The 23,769-nt window shown below is 38.6% G+C and overlaps 1 protein-coding gene across 1 annotated transcript; it reads right to left on the bottom strand.

Annotated features, from left to right (window-relative positions):
* Positions 1-774: 774 nt before the first annotated feature.
* On the bottom strand, positions 775-22,117 carry kif14 (kinesin family member 14). Its single transcript, XM_088349314.1, has 29 exons — positions 21,032-22,117; positions 19,546-19,800; positions 19,342-19,429; positions 18,499-18,597; positions 18,333-18,385; positions 18,222-18,252; positions 18,031-18,138; positions 17,791-17,907; positions 17,554-17,672; positions 17,143-17,315; positions 16,316-16,463; positions 15,899-15,962; positions 15,654-15,838; positions 14,056-14,158; positions 13,745-13,902; positions 13,292-13,439; positions 12,014-12,160; positions 11,613-11,745; positions 11,290-11,383; positions 11,063-11,204; positions 10,744-10,853; positions 10,414-10,514; positions 9,945-10,175; positions 7,714-7,901; positions 4,994-5,146; positions 4,258-4,380; positions 3,540-3,614; positions 2,297-2,447; positions 775-1,483 (listed from the first exon to the last, which is right to left on the bottom strand). Exons 1-29 carry the CDS (start codon positions 22,015-22,017, stop codon positions 1,146-1,148), a joined length of 4,821 nt encoding a protein of 1,606 aa, XP_088205440.1. The 5' UTR covers positions 22,018-22,117; the 3' UTR covers positions 775-1,145.
* Between the last annotated feature and the right edge of the window lie 1,652 nt (positions 22,118-23,769).

Raw genomic sequence — 23,769 nt, forward strand, 5'->3', positions numbered from 1 at the left:
TCTTAAATTTGCATATGACCATTTCAATGATACAGAAAGTCATGGGAAAAAGTTTTGTGGTCAGATGAGAGCAAACAGAACTTGTTTGGAGGAAGAATGAAAAGTACAATCCAAAGAACACCGAGGGCACTGCATTAAAGAGAGGATGACTGGGGACCGTGGATTGTGAGATTTTAGGGAAAAACCTCCTTCCCTCAGTCAGAGCATTGAAGTTGAGTCGTGGCTGGGTCTTCCATCACGACAACAACCCAAAGCACACAGCTAGGAAAACTAAGGAGTGGCTCCGTAAGAAGCATATCAAGGTTCTAGCACGGCCCAGCCAGTCTCCAGACTTGAACCCAATCGAAAATCATTGGAGCAAGCTCAAACTCAGTGTTTCTCAGCGACAAGCCAGAAACCCGACTGATCTAGAGAAAATCTGTGTAGAGGAGTGGGTCAAGATCCCACTTGCAGTGTGTGCTAACTTGGTGAAAGACTACAGGAAACATTTGACCTCTATAATGGCAAACAAAGGCTACTGTACCAAATATTAACATTCATTTTCTCAGGTGTTCAAATACATATTTGCAGTTATATCACACAAATAAATTGTTAAAAAATCATGCATTGTGATTTCTTGATTTTTCTTTATAGCTTATCGCTTTCACAGTGGACATGCACCTATTATGAAAATTTCAAAGAAGGAGAAATAGCAAAATAGCAGGGTGTTCAAATACTTATTTTCTTCACAGTATATATATTTACAAAAACAATCAGTCTTCAAAAAGGTTCTAATACGATTATTTGTGAAAACACTCTTTAATAGTCATATATCAGTAGGTATACCTTTATATTTATAACACATGTTCGGAAATAAAACAGTGAAAAAACATATTTTAAGTGCAAAAACATTTGTTTTGAATAGGGAGTGGCAGCCGTCTCTTTCGCCTAGTATATTATTATGAGACATTTAAAAAAGCATTGCATTATCCACATTTATTTTATAGTGTGGGTCCTCCCACATGAAGAAACACTGAAATAAAGTGTTTAAAAACTAAACCGTAAAACAAAAACATAGCTTTGGTATGGCATGCGGGCAGTCATTATTCAGTCCAGTATTATTGACCGTTGCAACAGGCATAAATTCCTTTCTTAGAACTTGCCCACTACACCCATTTGGGGACACCATCCGAAGTAGCACCGGGTGGTAGCGAAGCCACAAGCTTAGCAACTCCTCCATTTCTGTTGATACCGAGCAAGATGGCATCGTCCTTTGCATCCTCTTTGCCTTTCCCTACAGCTTTTCCCTGGACGTTTTCCGGCTGATCCCAGGGCGACGTCAGAGACCGGAGGGAACAGTGCAATTCATCCCGCGCAGTCGTTAGAGTTTGCGGCGAAAGCTCAAATGCTCCCTTGGAGTCACCGCTGATAATCTCATCAACGTTCTCAGCGGAAGAAGAGATGAGCTCTCTACAGCTGTTCAACTGAGCGTGTCCATCTTTACCTAGGAAAGGGTTAAGAGCAGTTAAGACTGGAAATCATCAACAGTGAGAAATTTAACAGGCCTGTGCAGTTTTTCCCCTTAGAATTCTGGGAGACCCCAGTGGGTGGACAGTCTAGGGCAGGGGTGTCAAATAGGCAGCCCGCGAGACAACGCTCAGGGAAGCGCAAGAGAAAAACGAGCTTCAGGTTGAAGTATGTCCACTTGATGTTGCCAATGCCAGGTGCCTCTACAAAGACACTGTGAGAGGCGTCTTCTCTCTGTTTTCCTCCCTTTTTTCTCACTCACTGTCTCTTTCTTTGTTCCTCTTTCTCTCTCTTGATTTCCCCTTCTCTCCTTTTCCCTTTCTCTTTCTATTTGAATTTCTTTTTTTCTCTCTCCTTTTCCCCCCTCTCTTACTAATTCTCTTTATCTCTTGTTTTTCATGTCCATCTTGCGTTTCTATCTCTTTTCTATCTCTCTCTTTCTTTGTCCCACCCTCTCTACCTTTCTCTCCCTCTCTTTCTCTTATTTCTTTTTCTCTTATATCCTAGTCCGGCCCCCAAGAAAATGTTTGTTCTTTCGTGTGGCCCCCTGAGATAAAACGAGTTTGACACCCCTGCACTAAGAGGTCTGGGGGCATACATTTGAATTGCAAAAACAATAAGTACATGATAAATTCAAGTGCATCGATATGGTGCATTTTGAGTAAAATAAAGAAGCTAGATCTAAGACATATGTGTGCAGTCTTTCCCATACTATAAAGCCCTGGCAGGTCAACTATTGAAATAGTTGTTCGTTGCAGTCCTAATGTGCACAATGCAGACGGGAACTCACTTTTCAGGGCGTTGGACAAAGAGCAGTGCAGCTGCCTGACAGCTTGGTTCAATTTGAACAATGCAGCTGCTGTTGTCCTTAAAGTCTGCAATTTGGAAGCTGAAGCCTCTTCCTCTCTTCCCTCTACATTGGGATGTTCATTTTCGCGCTCCTGCATATCACAAAAAGCATACCCCAACATCCCCACAAAATGAAGCCATTAGGTCAGGGATAAGTAAAATGTTGAAAGAGCCATAACAGACAAAAAAAATGGCTGGCTGGATTTTGGGGAAGAAAGAAAAAAAGATTAACTCATTCAATGCCAGACTTTTCCCGCACATGGGAAGAGCAGCCAGTCATTTGCCATTTTACACATTTTTGAAGGTCCACGGAAAATTGAGTTTGGTAGCTATGTAGGCATGTTTCAAGCTTTTACTTTTGTTTAGTAAACAACAGTAGAACAGTGCTAAGTTTCTTGAAAATACTCGTTTCCGAGAAAACATTTGAGAAAAACAGCTTTTTGTGAAAGGATGCATTTCAGGCGGATCTTTCACTTCACTTGCTGTTTTGATACCTCCAAACAATGTTTTCCAAAAATACAAGGGTACTTTGCTTGCAAGATAACATTTTGTTGCAAGAACACTGACCGTATGCATGAACGATGCAAAAATGGTGCAAGAACTTTTCAGCGCCTAATGTTTCCAATGACGTGATCACACGATTTCTGTCACCATGGTGATCGCGTTAGTCGTCATCCCTCTCTGCGACGAGGCTTTGCTATCTTTTTTAGTGGGAAAAACGCTTTGAGGCATCAACTGTCTGTCTTTATTATCTTCCCTTTTTTCACAACACTGCTTCACTGTGCCTACTCGCCGTATAGGCTGCCTACACATTCTAAATTGCTGTATACAGGAAGGAAAATAAGAAAGCGTGGATGAAGATCTGATCAAACCCACTCCTGCCATCAATATTTTTCATACTGAAATTATTCCCAGAGGCATAATACTCACTGAGCTTTGCCCAACCCTCACGTTATTTTATTTTTTATTCTTTGAATTAAGCGAACAAGAGGGGAAAAAAACATGTTTACATGGGACAACGCTTCTTAAAAATATATTTATATTATGGCACTGAATGAGTTAATGTGGACATTCGACTCTGCTTTGGCTATCCAGTGACGATGTTTTTAAAATAATGTTCAAATGAATATTTGTTAACTCACAATTCGATCGATCAATCGAGAGAGAATTATGTTCAAACTTACCATGATGAGACGATGGATGTAGGTCTGCATAGAGCGGGCTAATTCAAGCGTCTTGGTCTTGAGGCACTGCAGTACCTGTAAATATGTAAACGACAGATGTTAATCAAGAGTTCTGCTGGTTGGTAATTCATATATTTAGAGAAAAGGGGAGGGATTTACAAATTGTATAGGTTTACTTAAGGTTTATAGGAATGAAATGAAATGATCTGCATTTATATAGCGCTTTTCAAGTCAATGACTTTCCAAAGCGCTTTACAATGTGCTCCACATTTCCCAATAGCGGCCTTGTATTGCAGCCATGTAAGACACTAACCTGCTTACTGGGGGTATTAGGGGTTCAGTGTCTTACCCAAGGACACTTCGACATGTAACACGGACGAGCCGGGATTCGAACTGGGATCCCTTGATCTCAAGACGAGCGCTCTACCTCCTGAGCTACTGCCGCCCCGGAAAGAAGTATATGTTTATGCAAATATAAAATTTAAATTTTGAGGTGTTGGCATCAATTACTTTCAGGTTGACAAACACGTACAACATTGATCCATCATCCATCCAACTATTATCTGCATCGCTTACCCTCACTAGGGTCGCGGGGGTGCTGGAGCCCATCCCAGCAGTCTTCGGGCATTAGGCAGGGAACACACTTAACTGGTTGTCAGCCAATCACAGGGCACACAGAGACAAAGGGGAGCAAAACGAATGACTTTCTCAAACCTACCATGTTCCGCGGATGAGCAAACTGGGCATCTCTCATCAATTCTTTGGTGATGATGAGGCTTTCTTCTAAAACTGATTGGATACCTTTATTTGTTCCCTTCAGCAAGCTTGCTTCAATCGATAACTGAAAAAAAAAAAAAGATTTTAATGGACATTAATGTGCAGTAAAAAAGCAATCTAAAAAGCACAGACACGAATTTAGATCAGGAACAAACAAAAGTAACTTTTTGTTCATATATTAACTGAAAAATAGATTTTTTTTTTTTAATTTGTTAACAAGAGACTAATCTGAAGTCAAAGTTTATATACAGATACTATTTTATTTTTTGTCTTTAGGTACATATTTCCCCAGCTAATCTAATATACAGATCAAATTTCACAAATTCTTTACAAACCAAATATTTGACCTCTCTAATGCTGTACAAATGTGACTTTCACTACCTGCACCAGTAAAGCAAATAAGCTTAAAGATGCATGTATAAAAGTCATGCATGAAATAACAATATAAATAAATAACAAGCATCTTGCATGTGTAAAATACTTAAAATCCAAGACAATTAGCTGGAATGCAAACCACAATGTTTTCTAGGTGCACAGCATAATAATATCCTTCTTTCCTCTGAGCACCATAAACCTTATTTTCTATTCCTAGGTATTGTTTTTTTTTAAGCCTAATTACAGCAAATCCCAAAGCCGGGCAAAGACCGATACTACTGTGGTATTAATGGTGGGATTACCTTGCCCATGGCCTGGATACTCAGCTCCATAACACTAAGTGGCATGCCTGACAACACCGCCAGGTGACTAAGCGAAAGCAATGCTGCATCCAGGCACCGACTGCTCTTCTTTCGCGCTTCGGACACCATCGATGTGATCTCCGACTCGCATCCCTAAGCAGGGAGTTTCATTTTTAGTGAACATCGGGTTAAGCAAAAATCACAGGTGCCATTGACGAGTAAATCAATGCAAACATTTAAAATAACCAGTACGATATTCTAGGTGGGATATTACGTGAATAAATGAAAACATTGGGAAAATTTGGACTTGGAAAAAAAAAATGTGTTTAGGTACTGAGGCTTATAAGGAATTTAGATTCAATTTCCATATATTCATGCTCTGTTTGAAGCTCAAGGTTGACAATTCCCTCTCCTTCGTCATTTCCATAGACAGAGCTCAGAGCCAAGACCTGCCAATCAATGCTTTGAATTCTTACCAACCATCCTTAATCCAAAAACAAAAATTATTGGCAAACCAAGATTTTTCACTTTAACCCTTGTGGCATGCACTTTTGGGGCGGCACAACATGGGCCAGTGTACATTATTGGGGCGTAAACTTGAAGAGTGATAACTCAGCCATTTATTCATATTTATTTTTTTATTACCAACCCCTAAAAATGTTCAGTGGCATCCGACCTATCCATATACATATAGTCTTTCATTTATTTTTTCCTCCCCCTACCCCTTAGTGCAGTACATATCCTAAAAGTGACTGTAATATAAACTAACTCAACTGTATATACATATAAATAAATCTCTAGGGGAATATTTTATATGACACAATTAGAGCTTTGTATTAGTCAAAAAGTGGTGATGTTTTTTTTTTTTTCCAACGCATGCCTTTTTTTACAATAGCAGTTTCCCCAAAAACCTCACAAAATGTATGGCAATATACGTTATTGGGACGTGAACTTGAAGTGTCATAAGGCATCCATTTATAAATATATTTTTATTTCCAACCCCTCAAAATGTTCAATGGCATCATACATATCTATACCAGTGTCTAAAACTCGTGACAAAAAGTTAAAGGACACCAGGGCAGACAACTCTGAAAAGTTGCCTCCCCAACCATAAAGTTGCCTGCCCCATTTTTCACAATAAGACTAATCGGAAAAAAAAAAAACATTGTTGCAAAGCATTAAGGATTGATCATCAGAATATATAACAGAACACCACTTTAAAATTAAGTTTATTATAAATCTACTTATAACATTCATTGCATGGATATGACATTGCTGTTTTCCATCTGCCATCAGTGTGTACCTGTATTTACTCATCTTCATTCATTTAATGTTTGCATTGCGTCGTCTGCTACAAGCCATGTGAACTCCTCTTTCCACAATGCTTTTAATGTTTGTTTACGTTTTTTAGCATCACAAATTTTGTTAGCTTCTTTCGAATCTTCTGGGGCTGAGGTTTTGGCTTGATTCCTAACCACTTATCCATTTTTCTTGTGTTCTCTGTGCATCTACTTTGGAAAATGATATGCAAATTCACGACCTTATAACGGTCTGGACAGTCCGGAAGCACCAAGTTATTCGATGGAGGCTTCTGATTGGCTGACGAGTATGCAAATTGCAAAACAAACCGGAATTCCCAAACTGAACAAAGATTTGGAAATCGGAATAAAGGAAACTTTTTTTTCCCCCCCAAAATCAAAAGATTTTCGTTTTTTTCTTTCTTGAAAAAGTTGTCGGCCACCCGGGCAGAGACGTTGTGTAAGTTGTACGCCCGACGTAAAAGATGCACGCCCCGGGCGTCCGGGCAGACTTTATTTCAGACACTGTCTATACACACAATTTTTCATTTATTTATTCCTTCCCCCGCCACTTAGGACAGTAAATATCCTAAAAGTGACTGTAATATAAAACTCACTGAACTGTATATGCAGATGCATAACATTTTACGATCTGGGTCCAATTACTGTTGCATTCAATGTTATGCAATAGTAAACAATCATCATGGCCCCATAGCAGCCCGGTGGTTAGGAATCTGTGCTCTTACCATTGCAATCCAGTTCAATTTGCGTTGCCACCATAGTTATGCAATTGTGGTCAGTGATAAAACGTATCGACTGATTAATAATTGCACTAATTTGGTAAAACATTACCAATTTTGTCTGCATATAAAGTGTGCTGGATTATAAGGCATATGTTTAAATTCCTGGCCAATTGGAGATTTGCCTTAGAATATGGTAATTGAAATTCTATGTACCATATTCTCTGGACTATAAATCGCTCCAGAGTATAAGTCAGAACAGCCAAAAAAATGCATAATCAAGAAAGAAAAAACATATATAAGTGGCATTACAGTTTAAGTAGCATTGGTAGGGAAAATGTATTTGATAAAAGCCAAAGCCCATTTTTCGGCACAAAACTGATCGTTTCCTCCTTCCCCTTCTACGTCACTTACGTAAGACTCATAGTCCGCTTTTCACCAGTCTCTAACAAGTCTCTTGCTAACTCGCGTGAGTGGCGTATGCTGGCGTGGCATTTGTCAGGACAACACGGCAAGGTTGAAATTATCAACACAGGAATAGAGCAACCGTTTAGTATGAAAACGACATGAAATGTGTGTTAATAATTTCACAGATAAGTCTCACCGAAGAAATCTATGAAAAAAACTGTGACTTATAAAATAAGGTAATTGCAGAGTAAAGCGTGAATTGGTTTATTTGTACCTGAATGAGCAGCTGAAGAAACCCTCCCATCTTTTTGACTTGACTTTTGAGTTCCTCAGCAAGTGAGTAGAGTCGGCTGGAGGAGGCTTTCACACTCGCAAACCACTGAGTGATGACAAATACTGCACACTCTGTAGCTGCTGTGGCCTTGATGAGCTCAGTCTGAGCTGACAGGTTACATGCAAAGACTGAACGACAGAGAAAAATATTTGAAATGTCATTCAAATAGCTTGATGAAATTAACAGGTAGTACTCAATTGACAAAAAGTGATTTGTCCCGAGAGGTTGCCTTCATCTGATGGATTTGTTTCTTATATTGGATCTAATTGAATTTCAACCTTGAGCTGCAAGAGGAATTCTCTCTGTATTTTTTATTTTATAAAACCCGAGAAAAATGTTGTACTGCCTGCTAGGTTTTGCCAGAGTCAAAGTCCCATGTTCCCATCATGTATCTGAATGAATGAAAACTTTATTTGAAAATTAAAATAAAAACAGAACTCAACAACAAAATAATATTACATAATATGTTCGAAAAGGGGTAATCAGAAGCAAATGCTTATATTCCCTACCCCTTCATCTTCCCTATTAAACACACCAATTATATAACAACAGTTGTAATACTATTAATAAGAACAGTTATGGTATAACAACAGCAACAATAACACAAAGTTAATCATAGTTCAAGACGCACTATTCCCAATCTCTCGAATCACTCATATCCGATTTTCTTCATCTCTGTATTCCGCCAGGAATGTTTTTTGTATTCAAATTTGAACAAGTGAATAGTTGGACATCGTTTGATCACGTCTTGCAAACCGTTCCAGAGCTTGACTCCACACACAGACACACACATATTTCTCCTGGTGGTTCTCACTTTTGGGATCATGAATTCACTACAGCCCCTTAAGTTATAATGTCCTTCTTTCCGAATGAATAATTTATGGATGTTTTCTGGCACTATTTTTTGTTGACCTTAAATAGCAGTTGTGCAGTGAAAAATTTTACTAAATCATTTAATTTTAATAATTTGGACTGCATCTGTTGCCATCCTTCAAAATCTGCAAAAAGCTCCTGAAAATATTCTATGAGACAGTTGTGGCAAGCGCCCTCTTCTATGCGACAGCGTGTTGGGGAGGCAGCGTCAAGAAGAAGGATGCCTCTCGTCTCAATAAACTGGCTAGGAAAGCGAGCTCTGTTGTGGGCAAAGAGCTGGACAGCCTAACAACAGTAGCTGAGAGACGGGCACTGGAAAAGCTGCGGTCAATTATGGACAATCCATTGAATCCACTACACAGCATTATCTCCAGACAGAAGAGCAGTTTCAGCGACAGACTGCTGTCACTGTCTTGTACTACGGACAGACTGAAGAGATCTTTTCTTCCTCATGCCATGAGGCTCTTTAACTCTACCCGGCAGAGTAAAAGCCCACAGTAAACCACACCACTTACATTGCATATTACCGAATCTTATTGCAATATGTATTCTGTGTAGCACTATTTAGTTATTCTATACAACATGCTACAGTGGGCATTTGCACGTCACACTGGGTATTTGTATATTGTATTCTTTTTGCTTTATTATTGTATTGTTCTCAGCTCAGGGATGCTGCTGGAAATGTGAATTTCTCTTCGGGGATCAATAAAGTATCTATCTATCTATAATGGGTATGAACCGAGCTTGGTGGAGATATACAGGACACAAATAACCAACTGTAAATATTGATTTAATTTCTGAGCAAATTTGAATGGAACATTCCTATATAGGTAATGCATTGGTGCTTTAGAGCAAAGCACATATTAATCTGCCTGCTGCGAGTTAAATTTGTTGTAAAAAAAAAATGAAATTCCATTAAATTATTATTACTCATCTTCTTGTAAATACATTTCAATATGTATCCAAAGTTAATAAAATATAATTATACATGTAGTACAGTGGATGGATGAAGCAACACACAGATACATCAACTTGCCGAGGCAATTTTTTTTATAGCTTTTAAGGACAGAAGTCATGCTTTCTATCTGTAAATATTCATGATTAGAGACATAGCAATTAAATACCAGGTACAGTTTAGATTACATCGCGGTCAGTTGAAACATTTCTGTTGTGAATTTTCAATCTTGAAGTTTTAGAAAAAACAAAATGGGCTTCTTAAGTTATTATAGGTCAATGTTACAACAGAGTACACAATTTGAGCTAACATATACGCTCAATGACAAACGTAGTTTACTCACCATTTTCCTGACTGTCATCATCTAAACCGTCATAGAGTCCAGATATGATCTGGATTGCCGTGTATACCCTGTGCAGGTCTGAGGCCAGCCGATCAGCCAAGCTTTCTTCAGTGCCCCCAAAGCCACGTAGGTGAGCCACTGATTGGCCCACCAGATCCTTGCAGATACCGGGCAAGGCAGATTCGGTAGCACAGGAACGTGTGGAGGGCGGAGGGGCTACACCCATTAATCCTAGGACCGACAGTGATTACTTTGTGTTTGAACAAACTGGAGTCATCTGACATCAATTTTACAAAAAATATATTGAAAACTCAATTTGTCAAATTGCTCAGGGAGTGGCAATACCCGTGAATCGCATTCTGCCAACAGTAGCTGTTGAATATCGGAAATCCTACATTCTTTTTTCATGAAAGCTAATAGTTGTGGAAACAGTGGGAGAAGGAAAACTCATTCTGAATAAAAGAATTACCATCTGATTGGGAGGAGCCCTGAAGAAGGCTCTGAATGGGATGGACACGGATCTCGTAAAGACGCCCCGAGATTCTCTTGCTCTTTAACAGACTCCTACTTCTAAACAAACAGAAGAGACAAATATCTAAACATGGCAAAATTCAAACATTTGATCGAGGCACATCAAAATACTTGCAGAAATATAACTTATAAAGAAATATAACTTAGATATAAAGACTCACACTAAGAAAATCAAAAAGAACACGTATTTACTTACTTATTAGTTTATTAACATTTTTTGTCAAGTTAAGTGTTGCATCATCATTGAGAAGAAACCGTGTATTAATACCTTCGACGCGAGAGGGTGGACGAAGACGAAGTAGATGAACATGATAAATCTTGCTCCCACTCATCATCAGGGGCATAAAACACTTCGTCGTCTTTAGAAGTTGGATCCCCCTGCATGTGTAAAAATTATACTGAAAAAAACAACCAGAAAAAGAAAGTGGCCAACACACATGCCTAAAATATCCAAAATGGTAGAAATGTATTAACTGGTCCACACTGGGCATATGAACTTCATGCCGAATAATTTTTTTCATCTATTTAGAATAGTGACGGAATTTAAAAAGGTTAATCAATAATAACAAAACACAAACGAAACCGACCTGTTCCATTTCTCTCATGGCAACAATGTTGTTTTGGAACTTGTCCAGGCTCCAAAAAGTAGAGATGCCCAGCTTTGTGTTTTGGACACGCACTTGCAACATATCTCCTTGGCCTGGGTGTTCACTGTCAGAGCTTTCATGTCTATAGAGAAAAGAAAACTACATTAATGACAAAAATATTCTACTTTCTTAATAGATTGAACTGCAAGCAACGTGATCTTATACACCTGCTGAAGATGGTGCTTTTCTTCAAGTTAGCACTGATCTTGTTGGCTTCTTCAAGCATCAAGGAGAGTTTCATAGTATCCCAACGTTGAGAAGCTGTTAAAAAAAAAAAACAAAGAATCAAAGAAGGAACAAAACAAAGAAAGAAAGAAGCAAAAGACAGAAAGAAAGCAGTTGGATTATAATGGACTGCAGGAATCTATTTCTGTGAATAAATAGACAAACAAAAGGTCTAGGGCAAAAAAAATGACTCCGACTACTCAATCTGAAACTGAGCTTGCTCATGAAAGTAGACGAGCAGGACTGATCCTCAAAAATGACTCACTGTCTTTTGGAGTGTTGATCAACCTCATAGCCCTTTTCTTTTGCATTTCTTCAAGCTCTTGACTGAGCTTTTTCTTTTCCAATTCAAGGGCCTCAACAATTTTTGCTTGACACACATTGTGCTCCTCCATCACCTAAAAGAATAAACAGGAAATATTCATTTTTAAGTCGCTGGTTGTGATATTAAAATAAAAATACAAAATTATTTCACTTTTATCAACTAAGTGTACACAATCGTCTCGTTTTGGACCTTAAAAATGTAAGTTCGATTTGATCGTTATCAAAAGAAACAAACAGTGGTTTGTGATGTTATTTTTCCAGATTTTCCTCAAGTAAAACCTGGTTTTCACAATATACATTAGCTTTTCACGTTCATACAAAACTGCAAGTGTAAACCCTGACCTGGGCCTCCATGTGTAGACGGAGACGTTTCTTCTGGGAGTCCACTTCCTGCTCCAACTCCATGTTGGCCGTTTTCAGTTTCTCCATCTGGCTGGCGACTTTTCGCTGGTCGAGCTCCTGGATACGCTTACGCTCATTTTCTTCATTCTGAAATAATTACATTTTTAGACAACTGTAGTAACCCAAGGTCCCTCCCTGTAATGCAGGCTGCACGGGGTGAGCAAACTGGCCCTTTTGTACTAGGTGTGGTTGTGGACCAAAGTTACCAAGCAGTACATGCTATGCAATCAATTGACTCCGCTAAATGCCCAGGGAGCAGTATTTAAGGGCAGTTGCCCAGAGAGAAGAGATCACCAAGCTGGTGTGATCAAAGTGAGATCAGAAGTCCCTCCGAACATCTGGGTTAAGCGGCAAGTAGTCAAATTATTTTCTAAAAATAGAGGAATTCTATTTTGTTTGGGCTGAAGAAAAGTCAAGACCTTGACAGGACCCTAACTTTTGGGGAGCGCTCAAAGGCAATCCTGATTTGCCACCGTTTTCTCTCTCTGCCTAAGGCAGGAGTCTGAAAACTATGGCTCGCGAGCCATGTATGGCGCTTTTTTATAAATACGTATGGCTCTGAGAGAAATTAGAACTTGTGAAATTATTTACTATGTTCTTATACATGGAGAGCCGATTGTCGCACATGCCAAGCAGAGACAATACTGATGTAAACAAGGGTTTGTTCCAGTACATACAGGACGCAATTTTAACTATATTTTACAGTCAAGGTGTTACACAGACTCTGTTGTGGCTGTGAATTGCTAAATAATAATTTATATGGACACTCATTAACAATCTATGTTGATTGTTTACACTACGAAGAAAAGCCACACAACAAACTTTAACCCAAAACAAACTTTTTACCCAAAAACTTTAGCATAGCATCTATTGCCATTAGATTGGATGAGCGGTAGAATTGGGCAAAGCTATAAACAGGGTGCCACACTCTTTCTACTCGCCCAGCACTGTCTGCACTAAAGGTAAATACAGTGGCAGTATTTGGTTACGTTTTTACAAAAGATTTATGCTGGCAACTTGTTTTAAAACCATTGTTTAGGACAAAAATTTAAAAAAACTATTTTTTGCAATCAAAATAAAAAATGCGAAATAAGACGCCATCTCGATGGTTAAACATTTAACGAAATCCCCATCGAAGGAACAATTTAAACAAAACTAATAACTGACAACGAGGCAGTGAGACTTTCTTATTTTGGTAATGTAAATTTGTTTTCATACCAGTGCTTTCTCCATCACTCTGATCCTGTCCTCATATAGCGCCTTCTGGTCAGACAGCTCTTTTTGGGCAACATCTTTGGCCATCTGGATTCCCTGCATCATTTCCTTCTTGGCTTTTACCTGAGCCTCTTCAATTTCTGCTTCGAGCCTGGGTGACAAAAAGATCCCAGCGGGAAATTCTTTTAAACGCTGATCTTGCCAACTGAAGGGGATCCAATCATATATACAGAAGTAACTGCCTTTTTGTTATAAAATGAAATAAGTGATTTATATTAGTTGTTTTTTTTTTCCTCAAGAATTAATGGGTTTAAAAAGTATGCATGTACACCAGTACATTATTTATTTTTGGTCCTCCAATTCATCTATAACAGGCACGTTTTAAATAACAATCATTTTTACTGCATCTAGGTCAATTTTAGTTCTGTAAAAGTTGTTTGCACCCTTTTAACGTACTTTGCTCGTTGAGCTGCAAGCAGCTCGTTCTTGGCAAACTCAAAGTCTTTGTAGCCGTCACCTCCACCTTTCCAGCAAGATACCCGGCTCCCACTTTGCACCTCTGATGGATGGTTGAAACGCAAGTAGTGGTCTCCACCTAGAATCACCCTGTCTCCCTGGGGAAGACAAGTAATACACATTTGTAAAGAATTAATCAGAAGACTAGTAAAAGGATTTCATTGAAATCATAGAGGGTTTGCTGGAGTTTTGCCAAGGATATGATGCTTAATTTGAGATCAATTGCAATGCATCTTGCTTACAATACTTACATGGTGTAAAACAGTAGATTCGGCTATCAAGTTTCCGTTCACAAATGTCTTGGCATTTACCATGGGGATGATGCTGACTGTACCCAGGGTGTTAGTTATTATACTGTAGAAAGAGAAAAGTATTGTATTTCAGTATATTATAGATACAGGGTTGGTATATCCTTTTCAAGGCCAAATTCAATCACTTTTTAAGGACTTCAAAACCAATTTTCCAATTTCTCCAGTGCATTTGATGGGAATCAAACATTTTGCAGAGCCAAAAATTATCTGAGATTTACGTAAGCGATTTTTAATCTGCGTATTTATTTATCAAGACCATTTTTAGATCTTGAGTAAATCGCGAAAATATATTTTTTATCTGAACAATATGTGTGTAAATATGTTTGAGGCAAAATCTCTTGGGTAAAAATGTAGCTTACATTTTCAGGTGCAGAAAGTTCTTCCCATTACAATTTACCACCTTCATTTTTTGCAGGGCAAATAGCAAATGTCCATAATTGATAATCCTTGCACTAACACACATTTCATAGTGCCCTGTTTAGGTGTAGCATGCACCTGTCGTCTTGGACACGACCCATAGCGAATGATGCTTCATAGGATAAGGCCACACAAACAAATGCCAGCACAGGGTTTCTACAGTTTAAGGCAAGCTTAATTCAAGACTTTTTCAATCCCTTTTGAAATCATATTTGAGACCAAGTCAACAAAAAACTGAAACATATATATATATATATATATATATATATATATATATATTTCTTGCATGAAATACATCGAGCCCCTTACACATTACCTGGCACAGCTTTTAGCCACGGCGAAAAACATTGGTCGAATCGCCATAAGTTTACCCTTTCCCATGATCCAAAGCAAAACTCTCAGTCCTAAGTTGCAAATGAATTGTGGGTAAACCTAAGACATGCGTCTGCTTTGATAGGCCTGACTGAAACCACATCTCCGGTTTTCTGTTGTCATGCGATGTGTCAACGCAAATAAATCGGTGAATTATAAAAAAAGACAATTGATAAATGTTACCAAATATTTTTAGTTCAAATATAAATAAATATAAATCTTATTAATAAGTTCACATTATAGGACTTTCAAAAATTAGTTTCAAGACATTTTAAAGCCAATTAAGGCCTTCTTAGATTAATGAATCCAGTGCCTTTCAAGACTTTAAGGATCAACGGGAACCCTGCAGCTGCCATTAATCATGAGGAAGAAATGAAATGGCAAAACGTAGCCACTACGCAGCATTTAAAAGCAGACTTGTAAGAAACATGGCAACAAATTTAAGCAATTATAAGTACTTTGCCCAAAATCTCAACCGTGTAGATTGAGACAGCAAAATTCAATTTTATGTATCTATGGACCATTTCTGGAAACATACCACGACACTTTTTAGTATAACATGCAAGCATTTTACCATGGAAAATGTTTGTAACCAGTTATTCTACTTAAAATCAGAATTTTAATTACACCTGTTGATGCTACCCTAGTTTTGCAAAGACTTCAAGTTGGTTGCCTATCCTTGTTAAGCCATTACAAAGTTGGTTGATAACATAATGTTGTGGTTGATGAACATTTGTGATCATTCTTACCAATGCTGGTCAGCAATTAGTACTCCGGTTAACTGGATGTCGTGAGTGCAGTCAGGCTTAAGTTTGCCAACTGTAGTTTGACCTTCTTTGATCATGTAGAGAAGCATTTCAGACAACTGAGGGTCCTCATTTAGGTTAACCAGATTGGGGAGACGATTATCCACTTTGAACGTCACACCTGATTTCTGTGGACAAATATCACATTTCAATTCTGTCCCGCTAACTTTATTTTCAAACCAAAATACCTGCAACTCTTTTGTTTCTTCACGTTTTCGTATTTCAGCTTGCTCGAGTTTCTTTCTCCATTCCCTAAATTTGAATTGAATAGGAAATAATACAAATAACAATAAATAAAGAAACATTAACAATTGAAACACTATACACTATATCCAATAATGTTTTACAGTTTTTCCAAATAAGCATGAGTTTCCCTTAATAATATAAATCAAAAAATGAATTTACTTATTTTTAGCAGGACAACACCTGTAAACATTTAATACTTTTAGTTTTTTATTTGTTGAAGTTTACAACATCATGTCAGATATTTTTTAAAGTCAACACATATGGACAGCTCTTTAGAATATCAATTGATTGTTTTTGTCGCAACAATAAATCAAACAATCAAATTAATTAATAGTCATGGTTATTGCTGGAATGCTGACCTGTGGGCCTCTACCATCGCTTGCTCTTGCTGGCAGAGTTTGTTCTTTAGAGTTGTGATCTCCTGCTGGAAGAGGCTGACCCGCTCCGGTTCTATACCGCGAGTACTTGCTTGAGCCGCTCGCAGCTTCTCCACCTCTGCCTTCAACTCTGTGAAGCCAAAGTATCACAGACATGTATTCCTGTCTATTTACATTCACAGGTGACTTCGGATAAAGTATATCTCATTAAAAGAACATTATGAACCTAACATTGACCTAAAATGTAACCTCAGACACATCCACTTTGATTTCAGAACTGTGTCAGGGGACGTAAGAGAAATCCACAGCATTGGCTCCTTTCGTGCTAAAAATGTCAAAGAGGACGTGATGATCTAATGAAAAATAATACTTGCATGACAGTTATCTGCCATGTGCAGCTGACAGTGCATAAATATGGCCCGTAGGCAAGGTCAGGGCCTGGCCCTTAATTGAAGTGGGTAGGGCATAAGCTGGTGATGGATAGATGGGCAGACAGGAGGGCATGGGGGAGAGGTGGGATCAAGAGCAAGACATAAACGGGAAAAGTAAAGATTCATACGAAGGAAAGGATTTCGAAGAACATTCAAAGGCAGGGCAGACAAATCAGAAAGGGTTGTAAACAAGTCGTTTACAATTGAGAAATGAGACAAAATCAGACTACCTTGAAAGATCAACGCTTACCAGGAAATAAAATGAAACTGGTAAGATTACACAAGTGGTCATCCACGCAAACAAAATGTAGTTGATAAGCCGCTCACTCAAATCAGTCCATCTCAGAAATTTGAATACGCATGAAGAGTATATCTGACCTCGGATAAGCTTTGCATTTGTGTCCTCATTGACCTTGGCCACGTTTATGATGGTGCGGGCCTGTTGGGCGTATCGCAGAGTGCTTAGGCTTTCTTCCACGTTGCTTCCTGCTGGACTGAGCGTGGCGATCATGGCAGTCTTTGAGTTGCCGCCAAGACTCTCTTTCAGCAACCTTTTAAGAGGTAAAACAAATGCGGGATCACAAAACTAAATCAGAATTGTTCGTATGATTGATGCAATTGAAGCCCTGCGTCAAAATACTTGTTCATACAAAACATGATTGGCAGAGATACATTTGAAATGTAAGGTCTTTTAATTGTCTGGTCCAACCCTAATTCATTGATTAACCATAAGCGTGCTGATAACTTGCATTCGTATTGCTAAAATATTCAAGTTAAAAAAAATCTCACCATGTAAGGACAGATTCTCTATAGGGTATAAAAATTTTCTTCTTAGTTAATGCTTGATCAGCCAGTGCAGAGATGACTTTTCCAAGTGTCAGCAGAGATTTGTTTATGCTAGCACCCTCCTGTGACAGTCATAATGTATAGAGAAGTACATTAAAGAACACAAAACATACACATGGCTTTTTAAATGGGTAAACATGCATAAACACTAATCAAAATCTGAAGCATGAGCGTTCATACCCTTAACCTATCTCCACTTGTCTGTGCAGAGTTAGACCTTTCGCTGCCTGCCAAGTCCACGAGGTTAATCTTACTGGTGATGTTGTGGTCATGTTCTTCTCCCTCCACCAATTCTGTCTAAGAGGTAGCACAAATGTTACTGTAAAAACTCATATTGATAGAGTATTTGCCGCTCTTTCCTCAAAATGAACACATTTTGCATTTTTAATGCATTTAAATGATGGTGATGCAGTATTACACCTTTGTCTGAGTCATAATCAGGGTGAAGACAGAATGTGATCGAGAGCTTTTGTCATTCATCCCAGTAGCGGCTGTTGCTCTCTGCTTGTTTCCAAGTTCAAACCAGCTCTAAAAAATAATGACATTGGTTATAACTTCATCAGTAATTGAGCGTAATTTTGAGAGCACGGGATCGAAATGGGTAATATTACTTGAATGTCGTTGTATGATTCCACAATATTCCTGTAATAAAAACACTAATTTGAATCAGCATCAGACTTAAAAATGTAACAATTTTAAACAAAGGCAAAATTAACTCTTACGCAGACAGTTCTTCAACATATGGCCCATGAATAGGGTGCTCCCTCACCCTTAGCTGAAATGGAAAAAAGTGGGTAAATCAATGACCAATATTGCATCAAAGGGGTTTACTGAGGCTATATAACTGTATAACGAGAATACATTTGGGGAAAAAAGTTCACTACTTACAGGCATCCTCCTTTGGTTTGGATCATCTCTTGTCACAAGGAGGTCATGGATTTTCTCGTTGTAAACTTCAAAATAGCTCATCTCGACATGACATTTGACCTAGAGGAGTTATAAGGAATTTTCCTTATAAAAGCAATGCTATCTAATAAAGGTGGGCCTGGTAGGCTAATTGCAAATACCGCTCCCCGCATTCAAAATATATACAGCATTGAAAAACATCTGCAACTAGAATGTGTTAGGCATATGGTCAAGCATGATTTATAGCCTTTAATTTTCATCTTTTGTGGTTTAATGTCCAGGTTGCAGACAATAGCAAATGGATGGATTGGTAGACAAATACTATTCTGACGTTTGCTCTTTACGCTTTTAAATAATCAACACCTAGATTAGGTCTGAGGAATGGATTGGGTCCTTCTCAGTGAAGATTTATTTTCTTTCTCATGCTTAAACAACGAAAGGAGAGAGTTGTTTGATCTACTCATGTACAAAGCCCCCAGTGAAAAACATTTTTGATTTGGGGGGAATATATCAATTCAATTACATTAATCACTTCTCCAGCATTGTCAAACTCAAAATCATCCTCAAGTTTATTTCCAGCTCATTATACTGGATTACATTTATGAGGGATGTGAGAGCACTGATACAATAATAGCCATTTTTAAGGTATCCTATTTGCGAGGGTAACTGATAACACCATCAGCTTCTTTCTGTAGCCCATTTTACCAAATTGAAGCTGGAATTAAAGGACAAGTAAATTGCCATCGTATAAAAGCAAAAATAAAGAAAATATATTACATTTCGTTTGATTTTAGGTATTGCATTTACTTGCACCTCGTAACTTACCTGTTCATTTTCCATGGAGGAAAGCCTCGAAAAAAGTTCCTGGCAGAACTGAGGGATGACTCCAGCCTCCTCTCCAAAGCCCATCATCCTGCCAAACATTTAAAATAAAACAGATCAGCAGAACTTTTAAGCGTAAAATTCATGCACTGAATGAGTCATCTGAAAAGATGAATAGAAATGACTAAAATCTGGAAAAATACCCACGTATATGACTTGCCAGAGCCAGTTTGACCGTAAGCAAAAAGACAGGTGTTAAATCCATCAAAAGCACGGAGCAGCAGAGGTTTCGCCAGAGTCTCGTACACCATCTGCTGGCTGGCAAAGGAGCAATCACTCGAATCCACAGAGCACAGGGAGTAGTCAAAGGTGAAGGAATAAGTTTGTTTCGAGTCCGGATGTTGGACAACTGTCTCCTGGCCACTCATGAAAATCACCTGGGAGGCATTCTCTGCTTTTTCCCTAAAATGAGAAACATGGTTTGCACTTAGAACAGCTCCAAGTAAAAACACATCAAGGACAAAAAATATATTCGATGCACCCAGTTTAGGGATACTAGCTCCAGTTACAGGAGAAATATCTAATGAATTAATTATTTTTAGCGTGAGACCAAACACAAATTTCAAAGAATATTGACTATGGGTAAGCATACTTTCTGAGCATGTCCTACAATGCAGTGTTTTGCCTACGCATAAAAAAATGGTATTCATCTTGTTTATAGGCTTATTTAGTTGTTTGTGTTGCTTTTAAATGTTATTGCATCACTTTCCATTGCACTATGATGACAACTTAAGCCAGTCTCCAAGCATTACCCTGTAAATATTTTACCAATTTATCCTGAAATTCTTGTAGCTTGTGTTTTTTATTAAGCAGAAATGTTTATCCTGGAGTGTCATGTCTAATCCTGTATTTAACAACGTTCAATACGTCAGTATAAACGATTCAATTGTGTGAACTTTTTGGAAACTAGGAACTTTTTCATTCATTAAAAAAAAATCTGAAGGCACACCTCCCGGCACCAGTTTCTTGTTGGTTGATTTTGAAAGGTTAAACTATCACGTTGCCTAAAGAGGCAGTATACAGTGTACCTGATGATTTTTTTGCCATTGTGACTCAGGATGTATTTACTCGCTATTCATTTTGGTCAATAAGCTACTCTAATATGGAATATTAGTGTATTTTCACTAGAATGTTATCTTTCTAGACAAATGACCAAAAAAATATAATGAGTTTAAATTGTCTTCTCTTCTACATTTTTTGTAAAATGAGAAAATAATTCATATCATCCAAATTATGTACAATATTTTTATTTTGATTTGGGTAGTTTAGCAGGGCAATCTTAAACAACTTCTTGAAAAAATGTCAAAAAAAAAGTTATTAAATATATTCGCTGTTGGTCTGGAGAGGGATCGGCGCCACAAGACAGTAGTTGCTCAAGTGACACCACAGGAAATAGTATCCTAATGATACCAGTTGTTAAGGGATGCAACTACACCCACCCAATCACTATGTCATGACCAGATAAATTGTATACAAGACAAATAGGTCTTATTTTGCTGGGCTAAATGTTGGTTACCTGACTGATCACTTGAGGAAAAAGCAACTACAGTATACTTAACAATAGCATGCTTTTTTGCAAAACTGAAATTGGGCCATTTCCTGCACCACGGCACACAGCAATGCCAACACAAACCTGCTATTGAAAGGACGAACACGAACTGCTACAGTCACTGCACAGTTCTCCATCTTTAATGAGTCTTGTGTGTTGGAGGCCTCACTGGATCGAATAAATGACTTTTTAGGTACTGGATCAGACGTCTTCATTGGCGTCTTGGTGTTTTCTGCCTTTGAGGTCGTGGCAACAGACTTCATCTGTGATGCTGTGGTAAACTTCAGCACACCTGCCTTACTCGTTCGAGGAACTGGGACTGGTCTGCTGTCCTCTGCTGCCTTGCTCACTCTGGATTTTGATCTCTCCAAATTTATGGCTTTGACCACAGGTTTAGGGTTTTCTTTCGCGGTCAGTCTTTCGAAGACATCTCTCCGTGCGGCGATTTTGATAAATGGAGTTTTTTTAGTAGGCGTTTTGAAGGTCTGGGATTGTTCATCTGACAGTCTACCTGTGGCGGATGCTGACTGTGCTGCGGAGGATGGCGTTTGGGTGAGCACCGTCTTACCTTGTGTTTGCAAATGATTTGTTGGTTTCGTCGTTGTTTCTTTTACGCTTACAGAGCGAAATATAGAAAGAGTCCTGCCGTTGGATTCCTGGAGGATTTTAGGAGTCACAGTTGAATTCAAGCTGCTGACCACAGGCGGCACCGGAGCACTTTGGTCCATGGAGGGAGTCTTGGGCCTCCGTTGCAATGTCATTCTCTTCTCAGGACCTGCTGTGACATTATTTTGAGTGAGCTCTGCCATGGTGTCCTCCGTTGTTTCAGCTCCGGTCTTTCGCCGTGACCTTCTTTGAAGAGTAAGTCGCGCTCGGTAGGGCGTCTGTCCGCTTTTCGTGAATGAAGAAACGACATAGGTCCGGTTTAAGGTGCTGCCTTTATCGCCATCCCCGCACGGCAGCTCACGCCTGGACGGAGTTCTGGCGGTCAAACACGGCGTCCTTGTTGTCGACAATACATGGTCGTAGTTAGTTGTTCTTTTTCTAGTTTGCGCACTGAATAGCGCCATTTTTAACGACTGTTTAAGAAAATAATTTTCTTATGACACTCTAAAACAAATGCGTTGTCTACATATGCTGAACTGTTGTTTACGGCAGTCCTCACCGCTTCCGCTAAGCCCGCCTTAATTTCAAATCCAAGCCACAAGTGCTAGCTGATTGGCTGATTCGAGTCTCCAAACAATTACGTCATTTTGGCGTTACCTCATGCACAAACCTCGAGTGAACACTAGAAGGAAGCATCGGACTGCCTTTTAAAATCATCAAGCTTCTGGAAATTTGGTATTGTATTCCATACCTGTCAACCTGTGCGTTTTGCCGTACAAAGTACGTTTATTATACATTTTAAGACGTGTACGACGTACAAGAAAATCTGTATGGAAAAAACGCAAATATGTCAATTATGGGTGCCATCCGGTATACACCGACTATCACGAAACGGCAAATCAATCAAGTCAAACGAGTCCGCCGCGGAACCCTCTATCTCTGTATCGTTGTTTTCGTTGCAAACGAAGCGAGCAGTTTGATGTAGTGAAAGGAAGAACGTCTCCTTTTAGAGAACCGGCTCTCAAACGGCTCACTTGCTTTGATGCATTATCACATCTCATCTCATTAGCTGCACCGCTTATCCTCAGTAGGGTCGCGGGGGTGCTGGAGCCCATCCCAGCAATCATCGGGCAGGGGACACCCTGAACTGGTTGCCAGCCAATCGCAGGGCACACAGGGACAGACAACTCGCCCGCTCATTCACACCTAGGGACAATTTGGACCGGCCAATTCACCTGAAATGCATGTTTTTGTATTCCGAATTATTATGTTGTTTAAAGAAGTTAAGAAAAAAAGGGAGTATAAAATGAGAAAATGAAAAAAGACAGGTTCGTGGTTATCCTTTTAATCAGTATATTAATAATAACTGAATGCGGAAAATGAATTAATAATTTGAATAAGAAAATGTATTATCTACTTAATTATATTTGCATGCATTTTTTCCTTCTACAGTGAACGTCCAAGCTACTTCATTCTTTAACTTTTCTTTTATAATAAACCTCATTCATGTCGAGCTACTCAGTATCTCACAACAAAATGTTAATCAACAATATATATAACGAAACATATGTACAAAATAACATGTTAAACTACATAAATAAACACGTTTGAGAAGAAAAATATGGTGTAAGATTATTTTGTATTTTGTAAGAGAAAATGCGACAGTTTGTAAGGACATGGAGCCGTGGAGGTTGACAGGTATGTTGTATTCTAATGTTATGTTTTTTAATAGTCAGGACCGGGTCGACGCAGTCTTTGAAAAAAATATTTGATATAGCGTTGGCAACATTCGCTCCAAAAATAACATTACATACACATAATAGTTTTGCTTGTGCAAATCCCTTTGCAGCCTTATGTTGGGATTTTTTTTGTTGCAGCTAAATTTGATTGCTTTTCATTGTATTATTGTTTTACAGTGCACCCTTTTCAATATTATTAAAACTTCTCAGTCCCAATACAGTGCTTGTAAATGTTTGCTAATTCATCATGACAATACTTTATCTTATCTTCGCTTTAAAGGTGCCTCGTTTGAGGTGTCTTTAAAAAGTTGAAACCACAGTGTTCTCTATTGACATACCTGTCAACCTCCATGTCTCCATGCCCTTACAAGTGTCGTATTTTCCCTTACAAAATACAAAAAAATCTTACACCATATTTTTTTTTCAAACGTGTTTATCTATGTAGTTTAACATGTTATATTGTACATGTGTTTCGTG

The sequence above is a fragment of the Urocampus carinirostris genome, chromosome 12 (genome assembly GCF_059441175.1).
Source record: "Urocampus carinirostris isolate Australia breed hairy pipefish chromosome 12, RoL_Ucar_1.0, whole genome shotgun sequence".
Taxonomy (NCBI): domain Eukaryota; kingdom Metazoa; phylum Chordata; class Actinopteri; order Syngnathiformes; family Syngnathidae; genus Urocampus; species Urocampus carinirostris.

What these genes read in the sequence shown, in the direction of transcription:
- kif14 (XM_088349314.1), bottom strand. Translation starts at nt 22,017, where the DNA reads ATGGCGCTATTCAGTGCGCAAACTAGAAAAAGAACAACTAACTACGAC. An exon ending in CTTGCAGCTCAACGAGCAAA is followed by an intron (nt 13,440 to 13,744) that starts GTACGTTAAAAG and finishes TTTGTCACCCAG; the next exon opens with GCTCGAAGCAGAAATTGAAG. An exon ending in GATCAACACTCCAAAAGACA is followed by an intron (nt 11,384 to 11,612) that starts GTGAGTCATTTT and finishes TTTTTTTAACAG; the next exon opens with CTTCTCAACGTTGGGATACT.